Source organism: Callithrix jacchus, chromosome 5 (genome assembly GCF_049354715.1).
Source record: "Callithrix jacchus isolate 240 chromosome 5, calJac240_pri, whole genome shotgun sequence".
Classification (NCBI taxonomy): Eukaryota; Metazoa; Chordata; class Mammalia; order Primates; family Cebidae; genus Callithrix; species Callithrix jacchus.
This window is the reverse complement of record NC_133506.1, coordinates 34,328,492-34,347,159: the sequence shown is the minus strand read 5'-3', so window position 1 is coordinate 34,347,159 and position 18,668 is coordinate 34,328,492. Positions and strand designations below refer to the sequence as shown.

Genomic DNA, 18,668 nt, shown 5'->3' with positions numbered 1-18,668 from the left:
GTGAAGTTTCTCAGGACTAAGTGTGGGGACTTCCGTGTGTCCCTGCTCCAGTATCCAGGGTCCAGGAGGCAACAAGAGAGCACACTTTTCACCCTCTTTCAAAACACCAACAAAGTTCTGTAGGGGACAAGGACCAAGAACCGTGGTCTGAGGCTGTGCAACCACAGCTTCTCTATGCCTCACAGTAAAAAATGAGAATGGCCAGGAGCATAAGCACTTGAAAGGAAGAACTGGAATGGGGCAGGGGGGAAAGTACCGGACACATCAGTGCACTCCAACAACAGGACAAAGGAGAGGGGCACTCTTGTTACATATAAATGTCATCAGGGGCCAGCACAGTGGCTCACGCCTGTAACCCTGCACTTTGGGAGGCCAAGGCAGGCGGATCGCTTGAGGTCAGGAGTTTGAGACCAGCCTGGCAAACATGGTGAAACTCTGTCTCTACTAAAAATACAAAAAGTTATCTAGGCGTCATGGCAAGCACCTGTCATCTCAGCTATTCAGGAGGCTGAGACAGGAGAATCGCTGGAACCTGGGAGGCAGAGGTTGCAGTGAGCAGAGATCGCACCACTGCACCCTGGATGACAGAGTGAGACTCCATCTCAAAAAAATAAAAATAAAAATAAAAATAAATCAAGAAAACCTTGGAACATGTATGGAATAAATATATGCTATTACAGGGCTTCATGTTAATTTCAAAGAGAATATTTGACAGAATGAAGGTCATTCCCAACCACCTACCTTTTCTTGAAGTCATCAGCTTTTACCATCTCCCAGTCTGGAGAGACATCTGCTCCAGGTCTGAGCCCCCAGAACTCCCTTCAGGGGTCTCATGCGAGAGCCCTCCGCAGGGATGGGGGAGTCAGGGGGAAGAGATCAGACGCCCTTACCCACCCTCTAATCCAGGAACCTCCTCTTTGTGAATTTAAGTCAGCACTGTTCAAGTGAGCTCATAGCAATAATCAGTCACACTAGCAGGTGTTATTAAAAGGAATTTAATAATTTTAATTAAAAACTCTTAACAGCGATTTCTGTCACAGGCCTTGGTAGCTGGAAGCAACTCCAGGGACATGTGCCCCCTCTGGGATGTGGCTGAGCCACGGTTTCAGACCCGAGGCCCAGCATTGCCGTGTGGCAAGGGGCTACCTGGAAGTTACTTCAGTACGATATCAAAGATCCGCGAGGATTTTTTTTTAAAAAAATTTTAAATATATTAGACTCTCTTGATTGCCATTTTTACACAAAGCTGCTGATACAGTATACAGAGTTTTAACTTTTTTTCACATAAAATACATTTTTTTAAGTGTTCTCTGTACATCAGTGGCTTCTGGTCTGGTGAATTATTGCGGAGGGCTGGGGGTCTGCAGACTTTTCCTGGGTGTGCAGAGCCAGGCCCCGCACGGTGGCACTTGCAATGCCCATGGGAAGCAGGCCCTCTGGCCAAAAAGAGACTCCTATCAGGGAGAGGGCTATAGCTTCTGGCACAAGGGGTCACTTTTACAGAGTCATCCACTGACCACTGGACCTTTTGCTCTTATGTGCCCTGGGGGAGGGGAGACCATCCCCAAGTTACAAATAGCGAGGGTTCAATACAGTCTTTCTGGGCATCTTAAAAGGAGCACCCTTCTTGAAAGTACCCCAGTATCCTGCTCTAGGAGAGAGAGCAGGTAGGCGAGAGAGCTCAGGATGAAAAGGTATCTGACACCAGCAACCAAAATGGTCTCATGTTATTACAAAGCCAGTAAACTGGTGGGGCAGGACAGGGGAAACACCCTTGTTAACTGTTCTAAGCCCCTTGGAAATGGATCAAACAGTACAGAGCAGTTTTACTTATGCTGCATATTTGATGGAGAATTCTATCCTGAAGTCTTCAGTAGCCCTGGGCCTAGAGTTTATTCAGCTTCCCTAAGCTACTGGCCAGAAACTCACAGCCTGGTGGTAGTTGTCAACTTTCAATTGTTTGGGGCATATGATGGTGAGCCATGCAGTGCCTGCTTTGGAAGTGGCCTCCTTTAATCTAATGAGGAGCTGCCACAGGACCTGGGTGTCAGCAGGAGCTAGGCATGTGGTTGACTTTGCCGGATTTCTTTCAGCTCCCAGATGCACCCCTGCCATAAAGGGAGGCAGATTCCTGAGGAAAGGCTTTGATGCTGAAGGAAGCAGCTCCAGCTCCTTTTCCTACCACTATTCATTAGTGGGGTGAGGGGGCTCTGTAATAAATGAGCCGCCATGAGCAAGAAACAATGACTTTAAAAACCTGAGATGCATTTGGCAGCAAATTGCAGAACAGTCTTTTAGACACTGATCTCAAGCTGCTATTATAGAGTCCCCCAAAGATGCTGGCTGAAGACAGCTATCACTGAAAGTTCCAGATGGACCTGGATGCTGTCTGCTTGGAACCCAAGATCCAGCATCTGTACTTGGTGGCCAATGTTATCCAGGGATGGCTGTGACAGCTGTTACCAGCTAAAGGGATTCAGACTCTAAGGATTCTAGGAGCTGAAAAGCAAAGGGTCACTGACCAAGATGCAGACACTTTGCCTCAGGTGACTTGAATGGGACTGCTGATGCCTGTGGTCCCTAAGGGACAGAAACCACAAAGAACAGTTTTCCTTACTCTGTCTTATTCCTCCTTTATCTGCAGAACCTAAGATACTTGCTGGCATGCTGCAGCTACTCAGTAAATTATATGAGTGAGTTAATTTTGGCTCATTCATTGAGGGTTGATCTTCGGCTCAACTCTCAACACCCAGGAGACCTACAGGGAAAGCTCCCCAGGGACTCCAGAGAGGGAATGGTTTATCCCTGGGTGAAAACATGAGCCAGTGCCTGAAAGTCACCTGTGTGTGAAGTCAGCTCCTGTCAGGGAATCAGCTGGGATTCCCAGCCTTCTGGGTGGAGAGGAACAGCCCAGGAGGCAGGAGGCATGCAAAAAGGAGAGAATGGCCTCAGGTGCTCAGTGGGTGAGGCAGTATATGCCTTCAGTGTTTGGCCCCTGAGCAAAAAGAAAACCTGCACAGCTCTCTCCTGAGGAGCATATGGTTTCCCTCACACTCCCTACCTTGTAACTAAGGTTGGCTCACGAGGGATTTCAGCATCAGTCTGGGCTGATACTGTTTTACAGCCAAAGGTAAGTGTGTTTTAGATCATCTTGTCCTGTTCTGGCCACAGCCTGAGATGTTAAAGAGCCCACCCCAGATGCCAGCGACATGGGAAGCATCTGTGCACCTGTCTTCAGCCTCCTGAGTCGCCTCCAAGTCTACTCTAGACATCTAACCTGGCATTGGGGTGGAGGTGCCTGATGCTGAGAACCTCTCCCCTTCCAGCAGCCACCAAGGGTGCAGTCACTCCCATGGACCCTCTGCTCTCTGGCCCAGCTCCCCTGCTCCTGGGAAAGCACACCCAGGTCCCTTCAGGTCCAGCTCCCTCTGTGGGTTATGGGGCCACGGGGGCCACAGTAGGGGGCTGAGAATGACAAACAGCAGACCCCATAACTAGAGCTGTGGCACAAGGCGGGGACGCTCTTCCAGCCCCAAGCCCCTAGTCCAGGTACCCCTCAGGGAAAGTTTCTTGTAGACTGAGAAATAAGTGGATTAAAAAGAACCCAGATCTGTTCCCCAAATTAGAATCTGGACCTAGGGCGCCCCTTCAGAGCTCTAAGGAGGTAGTTTAAGGACAAATCAAAGGCGCATAGAGCAGGGGACACACCTGCAGCTTGTTGGTTACACCAAAAGATTCTGGCTGAGCCTGTGGACAGTGGGGGTCCTGGGAGCATCAGCAGTGAGGGGAGAACAGTCATTCACATTTGTCCCTCCCCAGCATCAGGAAACCTGGGGCTATGAAACTGCAGAGCTGGGCAAGACCCAACTCCAGCCCTACCACGGATCTCCTGAATGCAGGACGGGATACCGACCATGTGATCCCTGGGTTCGCAGCCTTGGGGCATCACCACTCCTGCAAGACCAGGCTGGGAGCCCCTGGGCTATGCAGGAACTCAAAAGGGCTGACTGGCAAATCTGCCTTACCAAGCATCCCCAAAAAGGCAAAAGCTGGGCCCGGGGTCCTGAGCACTGACTGATGTGGGTGGATGGGGGTGGGAGGTGGAGGCAGGCAGGCCCCTAACTGCTTGCTCTGACAGCTCAGTCTGAAGAGGGCTGGCTGAGATGGGCTGGGCTGAAACTGTCTAGATATTCACAAAGATCTCAGGGTGCTGGGATCTGTCATTATTAACCAGCAGTATTTTCTTATATTAACTGGCCTCTTTCCCTGGAAAAGCATTCCTATGGAAGCTCCTCATTTAGCTTCATTTTTCCAGCACCAGCCAGTAAAACCCAGTGACCATGATACAATCCACAAAAAGAAGCGAATTCAGTTACCTTCCTCCCTGTTGAGTTTTACAGACTAAAGGAATTTTTTAAATCAGATACACTTTGGTAAATACTGACCTTGTCCCCATCCCCCACCCTTCTGCCTTTGACACTTCCATCCAAGAGCAAAGCATGATTTGGTTGATTCCAGGAATGGAATCGCCTGGTTTCCCCCTCCACCCCTGGATGGTCACACAGCTGGCTCCTGGCATGGGCAGAAGTGTGCCTCTCAACAAGGCTGCGGGGAACAGGTCTGTGCCCATCTTATCTACCCATGTAGGTTCCTGGCTCCCTCTGAACACAATGAGGACTTCTTGCCCCTGCCAGGTGTGGCTGGTGGCCCAGACCTTGGAACGACTCTGAGCAGGACTATGGGTCTCTGCTTAGCAGGCCCCTTCCCCTGCTAAAGCCACATTGGCAGTGGTAATGAGACTCTGGGTCTTAACTTCCATCCTTTTGGGAATACCCCACACATTCTCAGCCTCCTTGCTTCCCCTGAGCCCAGGTATGTCATTTCTACACACACTGATCAAATGTGTGTGTTTGTGTGTGTGTGTGTGTGTGTTGATATGTGACATGCACGTACTGATCCGGAGAAGCCTTTATACCAAGAATAGAGCTGGGATCTCAAGCCCACCCTCCCAAGATCGGATAGCAGAGTGAGCCAGGAAGCCACAATGGGCCTTGTGTCAGATGGCAGACAATGCAGCAGGAAGCAGAACCATGGGACGTGGGACATGGGATGCTATGGGCAGCCAGGTGAGGGGTGGGGTCTGAGTTCCTCTGAAAAGCAGAGCCCACCTGTCCCCAGCTGCCCTCTGACACCTCCCTAGCCAGGGCTGATGGGCTGGCCTGGATTCCAGAAGCCTCTCCCCAGGAATCTCCCTCCTCCATCGCATGGAGACTAGGAGATACGGCAACAGCCATGCACCTTTTCCTCCATCTCCTCTATGGGGGCCTTGAACTTTAAGAGTGGGGGATCTCCGCTGGTGACCGTGTAATATACCGAGGTCCCATTGCTGCTGTACGGTGAAGTTCTGCCTCCGATCAAGGGGGCCTTGCCTTCACTGCTACTCTCGCCTGTCCTGGCCATGCTGCTGCCCAGGTGGGTGCTAAGGAAGGGGTGACTGAGCAGCTTGGCTGCAGCCCGCTGCCGCTTCAGCTCCAGAAGCGTTTGAGGGCTCTCCTTGTAGCTGCTCCAGGGCGGGGTGGCGTCGGCCACGCCAGGGTTGCCATAGGCCATGCTGTAGTCGGGCACCTCATGCACCTTCCAGACATCCCCATTGGCCAGTGCATACTGGTAGGCACTGACCGGAGCCCGGAGGCCATTCTCAACAGGCATGTCCAGTTCACCTCGTGGGATCTTGGTAGGAAATTCAGAGAGTAGCACGGGCTTCTCCAGCCTGGGGTTCTGCGAGTGAGAAGGACAACATTACCAGCTGGCTGGAAGATCTGAACCTACTATCCACCTGTCTCTCTGCTGAGGCCATCGTTTTTTGGATCTCTCCTCTACTTGTTTTCCCTCCCTGGGTATTGAGGCCAAAATCATCCTTAGGGGAACCCCCAATCTGTGAATTTTTCATAGATCTGACTGAATGTGGCCTTGCTCCAGAGCCTGGATCAGGACCCAAGGCCAAGAACAGCCTGGCCAAGATGGTGAAACCCCATCTCTGCTAAAAATACAAAAATTAGCCGGTTGTGGTGGCATGCACCTGTAATCCCAGCTACTCAGGAGGCTGAGGCAGGAGAATCACCTGAACCTGGGAAGCAGAGGTCGCAGAGACTACATCCTAATGACACATGTGAAGCCCTGGATCCTTCTCGGCCCAGACTTTTCAGTTGAATAAGGCAATAAATTCTTTTTGTGTGTAAGTCCATTTTAGTTGTTTTTCAGTCACTTGTAATCCTTCCTCTGTATTTGAAGCGCATCTCACAAAGATTCTTATCCAGGGGTCCTGAATACCCAATAATCCTTGGATAACAAGAGCTTGAAAAGTAGCTGCTTCCTAAAAACTATAAACTAAAAAACTGATACAGGCAACAATAACTAACATTTAAAGCACAGCAGAAATCACCATGAACAAAGTCAAAAGACACATGAAGAAACTAGAAAAATATTTTCAACGTATATGACAGAAAAGAGACTAATTTTCTAAAAGTATAAAGAGCTTTTTTTTTTTCAAGACAGAGTCTTGCTCTATCACCAGGCTGGAGTGCAGTGGTGTGATCTTGGCTCACTGCAATCTCTACCTCCCGGGTTCAAGCGATTCTCCTGCCTCAGCCTCCTGAGTAACCGGGATTACAGGCACACACCACCACACCCAGCTAATTTGTTTGTATTTTTAATAGAGACGGGGTTTCACCATGTTGGCCAGAACGGTCTCAATCTCCTGACCTTGTGGGAGGCTGCCTCAGCTTCCCAAAGTATTGCAATTATAGGTGTGAGCCACCACACCCAGCCAAAGAGCTCTTAAAAGTCAGTTTTTTGTTTGTTTGTTTTTGAGACAGTTTTCCTGTGTCACTTAGGCTGGAGTGCAGTGGCACAATCTTGGCTCATTGTAACCTCTGCCTCCTGGGTTCAAGCAGTTTTCCTGCCTCAGTCTCCCAGGTAGCTGGGATTACATGTGTGCAACCACCATCCCCAGCTGATTCTGTATTTGTGTAGAGACAGGGTTTCACCATGTCGGCCAGGCTGATCTCAAACTCCTGACCTCAAGTGATCTGCCCTCCTCAGCTTCCCAAGTACTGGGATTGAAGGCATGAGCCACCACACCCAGCCAAAAGTCAGTTTTTAAAAGCCTACCTACCGAACAAAAATAGCAGGCAGAGGATACTAATATGCAGCCTATAGCAAAATACATAGATATACATGGCATTGAAAAAATATTCATCCTCACTAATCATTACTAATATAAAATTAAAACAACAAAATATCACTTTTAGGTATCATATTGACAAATATTTTTAAAGTCTGTTATTACTTAGTGTTGGCTGAGAATGTAAATTGCTACAATCTCTTTGGTGGACAATTCTGCATCATCCTTCAATCAAAAAAAATTTTTTTCTTCTCTCTGCAGATCTTCAGTAAAAAATAATAATAATTTCTTTTAGAGAAGAATGTATACTTTGTACCAACAAGCCCATTTCACAGATTTCCTGTCTCATTAGTGCAAAGCCTGAAGGTCATCATTGGGCAAGCAGGAAATTGTGGCCAGTACTTCTATTGGAATGCTCTGTAACCAGTGAAAAGAATGAAGGGGCCGGGTGCAGTGGCTCACACCTGTAATCCAAGCACTTTGGGAGGCTGAGGCAGGTAGATCACCTGAGGTCAGGAGTTCTAGACCAGCCTTGCCAATATGGTGAAACCCCATCTCTGCTAAAAATACAAAAATTAGCTGGGCATGGTGGCATGCACCTATAGTCCCAGCTACCCAGGAGGCTGAGGCAGGAGAATTACTTGAACCTGGGAGGCGGAGGTTGCAGTAAACTGAGAGTGCACCATTGCACTCCAGCCTGGGCAACAAGCAAGACTCCATCTCAAAAAAATAAATAAATAAATAAAATTAAGGAAGTCTCCACAGGCTGGCATGGAAAGATGTCCAAGATTTTATGTATAATCTATATTATCTAGCTTCTAACATATATATGTTAATATATGGTAAAGCAAAGAACACTTTCCATAGTAAGTTTCCATTTATGAGTGTGTGTTTCTTCTCTTTCTCCCGTTAGCGTCAGGGCCTCACTATGTTGCCCACGCTGGTCTTGAACTCCTGGTCTCAAGTGATCCTCCCACCTCAGCCTCCCAAAACATTGGGATTACAAGCATGTGCCACCAAGTCCAACCTTTTTTTTCCCTTGTTTTTTTAATGGTTCCTTCTGAACTATGCAGGCCGACTGATGCCATCTCATGGGGAGACTGTTTCTTGGTGGTCTAAGTCAGTGCTTCTCAAACTTTGATTTGTATGTGGGTTGCCTAGGATATTGTTAAAGTCCACATTCTGATTCAATAGGTCTGGGCTGGGGCCGGAAATTCAGCACTTCTAAGAATTTCCTGCTGATGTTTAGAATGGCAAAGATCTGAGACACGGATCCCATCTTGGATGCACATTGGCATCATCTAGAAAGTTAAAAAAAAAACAAAAACCTGTACAGGCCAGGCGTGGTGGCTCACACTTGTAATGCCAGCACTTTGGGAGGCTGAGGTAGATGGATCACCTGAGGTCTGGAGTTCCAGACCAGCCTGGCCTGGCTAACATGATGAAACCTGTCTCTACTAAAAGAAAAATACAGAAATGAGATGGGCGTAGTGACACATCTCTAATCCCAGCTACTCAGGAAGCTGAGGCAAGAAAATTGTTTGAACCAGGAGGTGTAGGTTGCAGTAAGCTGATATTGCACCACTGCACTCCAGCCTGGGCAAAAACACACACACACATACACACACACACACCACTACCACCAATCTGAAATATCACATAGTATATGATTCCAAGTATGTAACATTTTGGAAAAGCAAGACTGTGGAGACAGTAGAAGATCAGTGGTTGCTAGGGTTTGGGGAGGAAGCACAAGTAGTGAGACAGCCCTGGTCTCTTTAACCAGTTGTTCACAAATTAAACTGTCTATTATAACCACCTAAACCATTTGGTGAGATCATTCTGTGTGACACTATCATATCATGATAGACATGTGACATTACGCATTTGTCGAAAAACCCACAGGAGGTACAACACAAAGAGCAAACCCGAGGTACACTATGGGCTTTAGTTCATAATAATGTATCAATATTGGCTCATCAGTGGTAACATAAGACCACACTGGTGCGAGTTGTTAATAACAGGGAAACCAGGGTGGAGGGGGTGTATATGGGAAAGATCTGCACTTTCCACTCATTTTTCTAGAGTTCTAAAACTACTTTAAAAAATTAATAAAGTCTACTGGTTTAAAAAGAAAAAAGGCCTGCTTGGTGCGGTGGCTCATGCTTATAATCCCAGCACTTTGGGAGGCTGAAATGGGAGGATGGCTTCAGCCTAAGAGTTGGAGACCAGCATGGGCAACATAATGAGACCCCCTCTTTACAAAATTTAAAAGTTAGGCCAGATACAGTGGCTCACACCTGTAATCACAGTACTCTGGGAGACCAAGGCTGGCAGATCACAAGGCCAGGAGTTCGAGACCAGTCTGGCCAATATGGTGAAATCTTGTCTCTACTAAAAATACAAAAATTAGCCAAGTGTGGTGGTGGAGAAGCAGAGGGTGGGGGGAGCTACTCAGGAGCCTGAGGCAGGAGAATTGCTTGAACCCAGGAGGCGGAGGTTGCAGTGAGCCAAGATTACGCCACTGCACTCCAGCATGGGCAATAGAGACAGAACAAGACTCCATCTTAAAAAAAAAAAAAAATTAGCTGGGCATGGTGATAGTGTGTGCCTGTGGTCCCAGCTACATGGGAGGCTGGGCAAGAGGATCACTCGAGCCCAGGAGGTCGAGGTTGCAGTGAGCCATGTTTGCACCACTGCAGTCTAATTTGAGTGACAGAATGAGACCCTGTCCCCACTCCAAAAAAACCCACCTATATCCATCTCCAGTGTCAGAAATGAGAGCACTGAAGAAAGAAGGAATAACTCCAGCCTGAAGCATGCAGGTTAAAGGAAAGAGGTTTTCTCATGATGCAGGGAACTTCTAAATGTATTTTTTGCCTAATGCTTAATGAGGTACAAATGATGGGCTGAGTCCCATACAAATAGGCACCATCATCTTGGCACTGTTGAACTGAGATACTGGAAAACAGGAAGGTTAAACAAAACCCCCACATTTTGTGTTCTGGGGAATGGCTGACTGCACAGAATCACTCTTCCTTATAGGATTTCCAGAATGCTCAGATGACCCCTCTTTTTCCTAGGACAACCTGACACAGTTCCCCAAATTCTCATTCTTTCTCTCTGCAATGATTAGCTAAACTCTTTTCACCACATTTAATCAATTGAAATTCAATGCTTGCTAAATGATTTTTTTTTTTTTGAGACAGAGTCTAACTCTGTCGCCCAGGTTGCAGTGCAGTGGTTTGATCTTGGCTCACTGCAACCTTGACCTCCCAGGTTCAAGTAATTCTCCTGCCTCAGCCTCCCAAGTAGCTGGGATTACAGGCACCTGCCATCATGCCCGGCTATTTTTAGTAGAGGCAGGGTTTTGCCATGTTGGCCAGGCTAGTCTCAAACTCCTGACCTCAGATGATCCTCCCTCCTGGGCCTCTTAAAGCGCTGAGATTACAGGTGTGAGCCACCGTGCCCAGCGGTAAATGATTTAACTAAATTTTAGTTAAGCTGTTTCCCTCCCTACAGGATCCTGGACTTTGACTCACCCAGAGGGTAAGCAAGCACTGCAATGCAGAAAACCTCTCCTGAAGACCCTTCTGGAAATGTGCTGACCATGGGACACACACTCCGGGTCAACTGTCCAATTACACCACCTGCTCATCCCACCCCCCAACCCTCAGTCCTTGCAGCCTCTGTCCTCCTCCCTAGAAAACAAAGTCCTTTCTCCCTGACCTCTGTGATCCTTGCCAATTCTGTGGTCGAAGCATTCTACTTACTGCTGCAATCACTTCAAAAACAGTCTCTCTTTAGCTTTAACAATAACAACACATGTATACAATGCCGAGGTTCTAACTTACTCTGTCTGGATTGCTGCTCAGACATCAGATTAAAAAACAAAGGGCGCAATAACTCACTCCTGTAATCCCAATACTCTGGGAGGCCAAGGCAGGTGGATCACTTAAGGTCAGGAGTTCAAGACCAGCCTGGCCAACATGGGGAAACCTCATCTCTACCAAAAAATACAAAATTTAGCCCGGTGTGGTGGCAGATGTCTGTAGTCTCAGCTACTCAGGAGGCTGAGGTGGGAGAATTGCTTGAATCTGGGAGGCAGAGGCTGCAGTGAACAGAGATTTCACCACTGTACTCCAGTCCAGCCTGGGCAACAGAGTGAGACCCTGTCTCAGAGAAAAACAACACCACCAACAATAACAAATATATATATATATATATATATATATATATATATATATATACACAAAAAAAATATATAAATATATATGTTTTAAATAAATATACGTATAAAAAACTATATATATATAATTTTTATATGTATATTTATTTAAAACAACAACATCTTCCCAGGTGGTTCGGGTGGTTCTATTCTACAGTTGAGATTGTGAAAGAGACCTGGGCTGTCATCACTGCTATGCCTAGCACCAGGAAGTTGACTCTGCCAAAAGCATGAACCAAAGTCAGCTCTGAAGGCTAACAAGGCACAGCCTTGGCAGAAATGTAATTTTGGGGGTTAGGCTGAACAAATTATTCTTCAAATAAGTGCTTCTGAAATTCTTGGGTGCAGCAGTATCACCACATCTGGGGTGGGGCCTGAGAATCTGCATTTATTTATTTTAATTTTTAATTTTTTTTTCCAGAGACCAGGTCTCACTCTGTCACCCAGGCTGGAGTGCAGTGGTGCCATCATAGCTCACTGCTGCCTCAAATTCCTCGACTCAAGCAATCCTCCTGTCTTAGCTTCATGAGATCTAAGAATACAAGCACACACCACCACACCCAGCTAATTATTATTATTATTATTTTGGTAGAGACAGGGTCTTGCTATGTTGTCCAGTAACTCCTAGGCTCAGGAGATCCTTGGACCTCAGCCTCCTTCAGTTTTGGGATTACAGGTGTGAGCCACTGCACCCAGCCAGAGTCTGCATTTCTTTTGTTCTTTTTTTTGAGACGGAGTTTCGCTCTTGTTACCCAGGCGCTGGAGTGCAATGGCGTGATCTCAGCTCACCGAAACCTCCACCTCTTGGATTCAAGCAATTCTTCTGCCTCAGCCTCCTGAGTAGCTGGGACTACAGGAACGCACCACCATGCCCAGCTAATTTTTGTATTTTTAGTAGAGACGGGGTTTCACCTTGTGGACCAGGATGGTCTCGATCTCAACCTCGTGATCCACCTGCCTCAGACTCCCAAAGTGCTGGGATTATAGGCGTGAGCCACCGCGCCCGGCCCAGAATCTGCATTTCTAACAAGTTCCCAGGTGATGCTGATGTTGCTGGTCCAGGGAACACGCTTTGAGGATTCCCACCTTAAGACAGCACCTTGCCAGCACCTAAAGCCTTGAAAGGGGGTTGGGATGAAAAGGAACAAGTTTGGAGCTTTGTAGCAGTATCCTATGATCTCCTTGTATCTTCCAGGGCTGGGGCTGGAATCTGGATCCCTGGGCCCTGAGAGGTGCCCTGGGGCTGGCCTGCAGATAAACAGGTGAGGACCACCTGCTTCTGGTTATGCCATCTCTCATCTTGGTTTCTTCTCTTCTACTCCCCAGGCCTGAAAAACGCAGTCCCAGAGGTAAAGTAGCTCATCTGTTTACCTTGCCTAACCCCAAACAAACTGCAGCCTTGATGAGGAAGCCCTGGAAATTAACAACAGCAACAACACCATCAGGCCTAACCCAGGCTTCTTTCCAGCAGCAGTACAGCCCACATTGTTCCCTAAGGGCTTAATGGATTTCTTAGACTCTACACCAATAAGCACTTCTAGGGGGTGCCTGGGGCCTGTGAAATCTGAACAGCACAGGAAGGAGCAAGTGTGGAGGAGGAGCGGTTGCTTCCACGAGGATTTCTTTGACGATCCTAGTCTCTCCTACAAATCAATTGGAAAAAATATACAACCTAACTTGCATGAGGGCTGTGAAAGGAAACAATAAATAAATAAACGAACAACCCAACAAAGCGGCATACAAGAACAGATGCTGCACCAAACAGGATAACCAAATGGCCAGTAAGCCCGTGAAAAGTGTTCAACATCACCCATCCTCAGGGAAATAGACATTTAAAATGTGAGCTACCCCAGCAACCCACCTCGGAATGGCTGCAGTTAAAAGGACTGACTAGGCTGGATGCAGTGGCGCACGCCTGTAATCCCAGCACTTTGGGAGGCCAAGGTGGGCAAATCACGAGGTCAGGAGATTGAGATCTTCCTGGCTAACATAATGAAACCCTGTCTCTACTAAAAATACAAATTAGCTGGGCGTGGGGGCACGTGCTTGTATTCCCAGCTACTTCGGAGGCTGAGGCAAGAGAATTGCTTGAACCAGGAAGTCCAAGGTTGCAGTGAGCCAAGATTGAGCCACTGCACTCCAGCCTGGGCGACAGAGCGAGACTCCCCCTCCCCCCCCCAAGAAAAGGCAGACACAAAAGCAAACAAACTACAGGGCCCATTCATATGCATATGCAAAACTAAACTTTAGACCTCAACGTTAAATAGTAGCATTTGGAGTTGGGGAAAGGACTGAGAGAGAACATGGATGATGAAAATGCTCTATGAATTCGTCTGCGTGTGCACATTTGTAAAATTGTGTTGAAAATCTCATTTAAGGTTTGTCTACTTGGCCAGGCATGGTGGCTCATGCCTACAATCCCACTTTGGGAGGCCCAGGTGGGCAGATAGCTTGAGATCAGGAGTTGGAGACCTGCCTGGGGTGAAAACCCATCTCTACTAAAAATATAAAAATCCACCAGGCATGGTGGTGGGCACTTATAATCCCATCTACTCAGGAGGCTGAGGCAGGAGGATCGCTTGAACCCGGGAGGTGGAGGTTGCAGTGAGCCGAAATCACACCACCACTGTACTCCAGCCTGGGCAACAGAGAGAGGCTCCGTATCAAAAAAAAAAAAAAAAAGGCCGGGCACAGTGGCTCAAGCCTGTAATCCCAGCCGAGGTGGGTGGATCACGAGGTCAAGAGATTAAGACCAACCTGGTCAACATGGTGAAACCCTGTCTCTACCAAAAATACTAAAAATTAGCTGGGCGTGGTGGCGCGTGCCTGTAATCCCAGCTACTCGTGAGGCTGAGGCAGGAGAATTGCCTGAACCCAGGAGGCGGAGGTTGCGATGAGCCGAGATCGCGCCATTGCACTCCAGCCTCGGTAACAAGAGCGAAACTCGGTCTCAAAAAAAAAAAAAAAAAAGATTTGTCTGCTTTACCATACATAAGTTACACCACCATCACAAAGAAAAAAATAAATAAAGCATAGCTGAGAGGCATCTGAAACATGATTTGATCTTGATCTACACCTCTTTTCTCACCAATCCACAGACTTAGGAGCCAGGCAGAACAAAGCTACCCTATGTGCTCTCTCCATCACCAGCTGTTGGCTTTGATGTGGCCTCCCCTTGGGTAGGTAACTTTACGCCTCCTGGTGAAACAGGCAGTAGGTAACCGTCTCATCCTGGGAAGTAGGGTCCCTCTGAGACACGTGGGTATGCTGGGTAGCTAATCAATTTCATCCCACCAAAGCTAAACTCTCTAGGCATGTTTTCATCTGTTCATGGTGTCATGGAAGAACCAAAATGGCAGACCACCGCTGGTACAGTCACCTTCTCCCTTGTCTTCAGCAACTCCACTCCAGCCCCAAACTTGTTCACTCCTCTCAGCAAGAAAGCAGCCATGCTGAGTGTGTTGGTTCTGGGTTAAGCAGTGTTCCTAAAATATTAATGTCTACCTAGAACCTCTGAATGTGACTTTATCTGGAAATAGGCATTTGCAGATGTAATAAATTAAATTAAGTTTAGGTTCTACTGGATTGGCATGGGCTCTAATCCAATGACTGGTGTCCTTATAAGAAGAAAAAACAGGCTAGGTACAGTGGCTCACACCTGCCAAGGTGGGAGGATTGCTTGAGGCTAAGTTTGAGACCAGCCTGCACAACATAACAAGACCTCATCTCTATAAGAAATTTAAAAAATAGTCAGATGTGATGGCCCCCACCTATAGTCCTAGCTACTTGGAGGCTGAGGTAGGAGGATCCCTTAAGCCCATGAGTTGGAGTCTTCAGTGATCTATGATCATGCTACTGCATTCCAGCCTGAGTGACAGGGCAAGAACCTGTCTCAAAAAAATCCTATAAAATAAAAATAATAAAAGAAGAGAAAACAGACTCATACACAAAGAGGAAGGTCAGGTGGAGACAGAAGCAGAGACTAGACTCATGCAAGCAAAAGCCGAAGAACTCCTGAGCTACTACCAGAAGCTCACAGAAGCGTGAAACAGAATCCCCTTGGGAGCCCCCACAGGGAACAAACCCTGGTGTCACCCCGATTTTAGGCTTCTGGCCTTAAGAAGTGAGAGAGAATAAATTTCTGTCATTTAAGCCATCCAGTTTGTGATAATTTCTTAAAGCAGCCATCAGAAATGAATATGCATCCAGCTTAAAGCTTAAAGGACCATTGGCTGCTACAGGAGCAGGCTTCTCAGAGGTCCTGCTAGGATCCTACTCCGTTTTTCAAAAAGCATGTTCTGATAAACACAATTCTCGATATTTTGTTATATTTCCTGAAAAAGAAGTTGTAGCACCCTCAACTCCTGGGTGACTGCCCTACTGAAGCTCTTTTCTGGGAAGCTCACTGCTAGGTCTGCTGGAGAACAACTAGGCATATAGTGGACACTTGTCCCCTGTCAATTAGGAGACCCACCTGTGTGCCAATGTGCCCAGCTCAGCCTCCAATACACCCCCCGATCACCTCCTTAACTACAGTAGCCACCACCATCAGACTGCATACACTAGTTTAAGGGCAGTGCCTGGCTACTTCCCTCTGAAGGCTCTCAGTTGAAGAGGCAAGGTCAGCTGAGCCCTGTTCTCCTCCCAAGGTGGTGGCTGACACTGGGGCAGGGCATGAGGCCACTCACAGGGTCCTTATTCTCTTGGTCTGTCCTGGTCTCTCTGATGTCCCCATTGTAGGTAGAGGTCCGCTGATCCTCAGCTGCACTCCGCTGCTGCCACAGGATGGCCTCTCCCTCATACTCCTTCCTGTATAGGTTGGTCCTGTCCGACAGGCTGGCTCGACGCACCACCTTCCTGAGGGGACAAAGTGGGTGCTGGAGGCTACACCCAGGCTCCACAGGCAGAAGCATGTATGGGGACCCCTGGCTGCCCTGCCCCAGGCTCACCCACGGCTGCCTGCACTGGACGTCCTCCGGCTCAGGGATGACTTGTGTCTCAGCTGTGACTTCATGATCACATCATGCTTGTGTTTTAGCTCCAGCAGCAGGACCTTGAACTCTTCCTCCTCACACAGGTCTAAAGGGGCAGAGGAGTCTGTTGTAGGGGATGGTGCCAGGACCTGTGGCCCAAGAGGGTGCTCCAAACCAGAGGAGCTGCCACCCCAATCCACTGAAAACTCTAAGCATCTTTTCGGGGAAGCAGGGAGGGAAGAAAACAATGCCAGCCAAAGTTCCAGGGGGGCTGCAACCCAAACCTTAGAGGATTATAAGAATGGAAAACCCAGGTTCTGTGCACAGTCACAACTCCTAAGTTTCCCAGCTATGACCGAGGCATTCATGTTCCTCTTTGATAGTTTCCAAGAAGAGTCCTCAAGTCTTCACTGATATAGTAGTGAGGGAAACAAGCAGGTATCCCATATAGCCCGAGCAATAAATTATGCAAAGATACTGAGAAATCTACATACTCCCACCTATTCTACCTAGCCACTCCATCCATCCATCTGCCTATTGCTGACTGAGTCATCTATTCATAGATTCACCCTTTACCCACTCATCCACTTATTTTTCTATCCATCCATCCATCCATCCATCCATCCATCCATCCTCCCATCCATTCAACCATACCTCATAATATCTACCTATCTACCCCCTCCCTCATCCATCCATTCACCCATTAATACATCTATCCATTCATCTGTCCATCCATCCATCAGTCCATTATTCTACCATCCATTCATTAATCCGTCCATCTATCTACATACCAATCTATCAATCTATACAACCATATATTTATCTGTTTTTCCCTTTACCCATCAAAAAATTGATAACTGCCTATTTGTGCATGCCAGGTGTTGTGCTGAACTTACCTATTGGCATCTCATCCATGGATGTCCTTGCACTGAGACTAGCCCCATGGGATACCAACAGCTCTGCCATCTGCATCTGAAAACACAGGAAGAAGCTCATGTGTCCCCCTGCCCAGGGCTCAGAAAGCCTAGGAGGTGGAGAGAGTGCCCAAGCCCTCTTAGGATGTGACCCACAGAATGGTGGGACAAAGTTGATTTCCAGGGAAGGCCTAAATGCTACAGCCATGGGGGGAATCCAGACAGATACAATGAGCTTAGCACCTCCTCCACATGCCTGGGCCACACCAAGAAGGAGCAGAAGGAGATGGCTGTAACTCTAGAGCTGGCAGATATCTAAGGAGGGACTATGTGTAAGTGGCAATCAGAATTTTGTATCTGAAAACAAATGCAAAAACTACTCAGAGCAAAAATGCTGGGAATTTTCTTATTTGGCAAATTTGATTACCATCCTATCAGAATACAACTTGTTGGCTGGGTGTGGTGGCTCATGCCTGGTAATCCCAGCACTTTGGGAGGCTGAGGTGGGCAGATCACTTGAGGTCAGGAGTTTGAGACCAGCCTGACCACCATGGTAAAACCCCATCTCTACCAAAAATACAATATATTAGCTGTGCATGGTGATGCATGCCTGTAATCCTAGCTACGCAGGAGGCTGAGGCAGGAGAATTGCTTGAACCCAGGAGACAGAGGTTGCAGTGAACCAAGATTACGCCACTGCACTCCAGCCTGGGCAACAGAGCAAGACTCTGTCTCAAAACAACAACAACAACAACAACAACAACACAACTTGTCCAATGTTTTTGCAAACTCCCTAGGCGTTTTCATATCCCACATATAAGTTATAGTCAACACCTTAAACATTGAAGTCTTATGTTCTTTGAAGCCAATTGCCAGCCCAAAAAACTTGGTGTTAACAGGTTAACCGTGTGCCAGACTCCCTACAGCCCTGTGAGTGAGAACTACCTGTCCCCAGAAGGCAGCTGCATGCAGGGGCTCCCAGCCATCCCAGTCCTTCACATCCACACGCACTCCATGGTCCAGGAGGAGCTCAGCGGCCCGCAGGTATCCATTGGCTCCAGCTATGTGCAGCTGGAGGAGAGGAAAGAAGTGAGCATTCCCTAGGGAATCAGCCCCACATTGAAAGTAAGCCAGCCCTCACCTCCACCCAAGTACCACAGCATCCTTGGGGGGCAGTAGAATGGAATAGAATGAGATGGAAATACAGCCACATTGTGGAGGATTATTAAGTCTGAAATATAAACCTAGAAGGAAAGTTAGAGAGCTGAGTTCTTCTCCCCTGTGGTCTTAGCATCCATGTAGTTAAGCAATAGCATTTACTGAGCCCCTACTGTGCACTGAGCCCTGGAAAAGGGGTCCCTGAGGTTCAA

The 18,668-nt window shown here is 47.7% G+C and overlaps 1 protein-coding gene across 1 annotated transcript in view; it reads right to left on the bottom strand.

The window, feature by feature from the left end:
- Positions 1-979: 979 nt before the first annotated feature.
- PPP1R16B (protein phosphatase 1 regulatory subunit 16B) overlaps positions 980-18,668 on the bottom strand; it is a 123,926-nt gene continuing 106,237 nt past the window's right edge. Inside the window, exons 7-11 of the mRNA XM_035298618.3 lie at positions 18,244-18,369; positions 17,281-17,356; positions 16,361-16,490; positions 16,100-16,268; positions 980-5,778 (exon numbers count right to left, since the gene is read on the bottom strand). Of these exons, the coding sequence (XP_035154509.1) occupies positions 5,272-5,778; positions 16,100-16,268; positions 16,361-16,490; positions 17,281-17,356; positions 18,244-18,369 (1,008 nt within the window). The 3' untranslated portion in view covers positions 980-5,271. The remainder of the gene's footprint in view (positions 5,779-16,099; positions 16,269-16,360; positions 16,491-17,280; positions 17,357-18,243; positions 18,370-18,668) is intronic.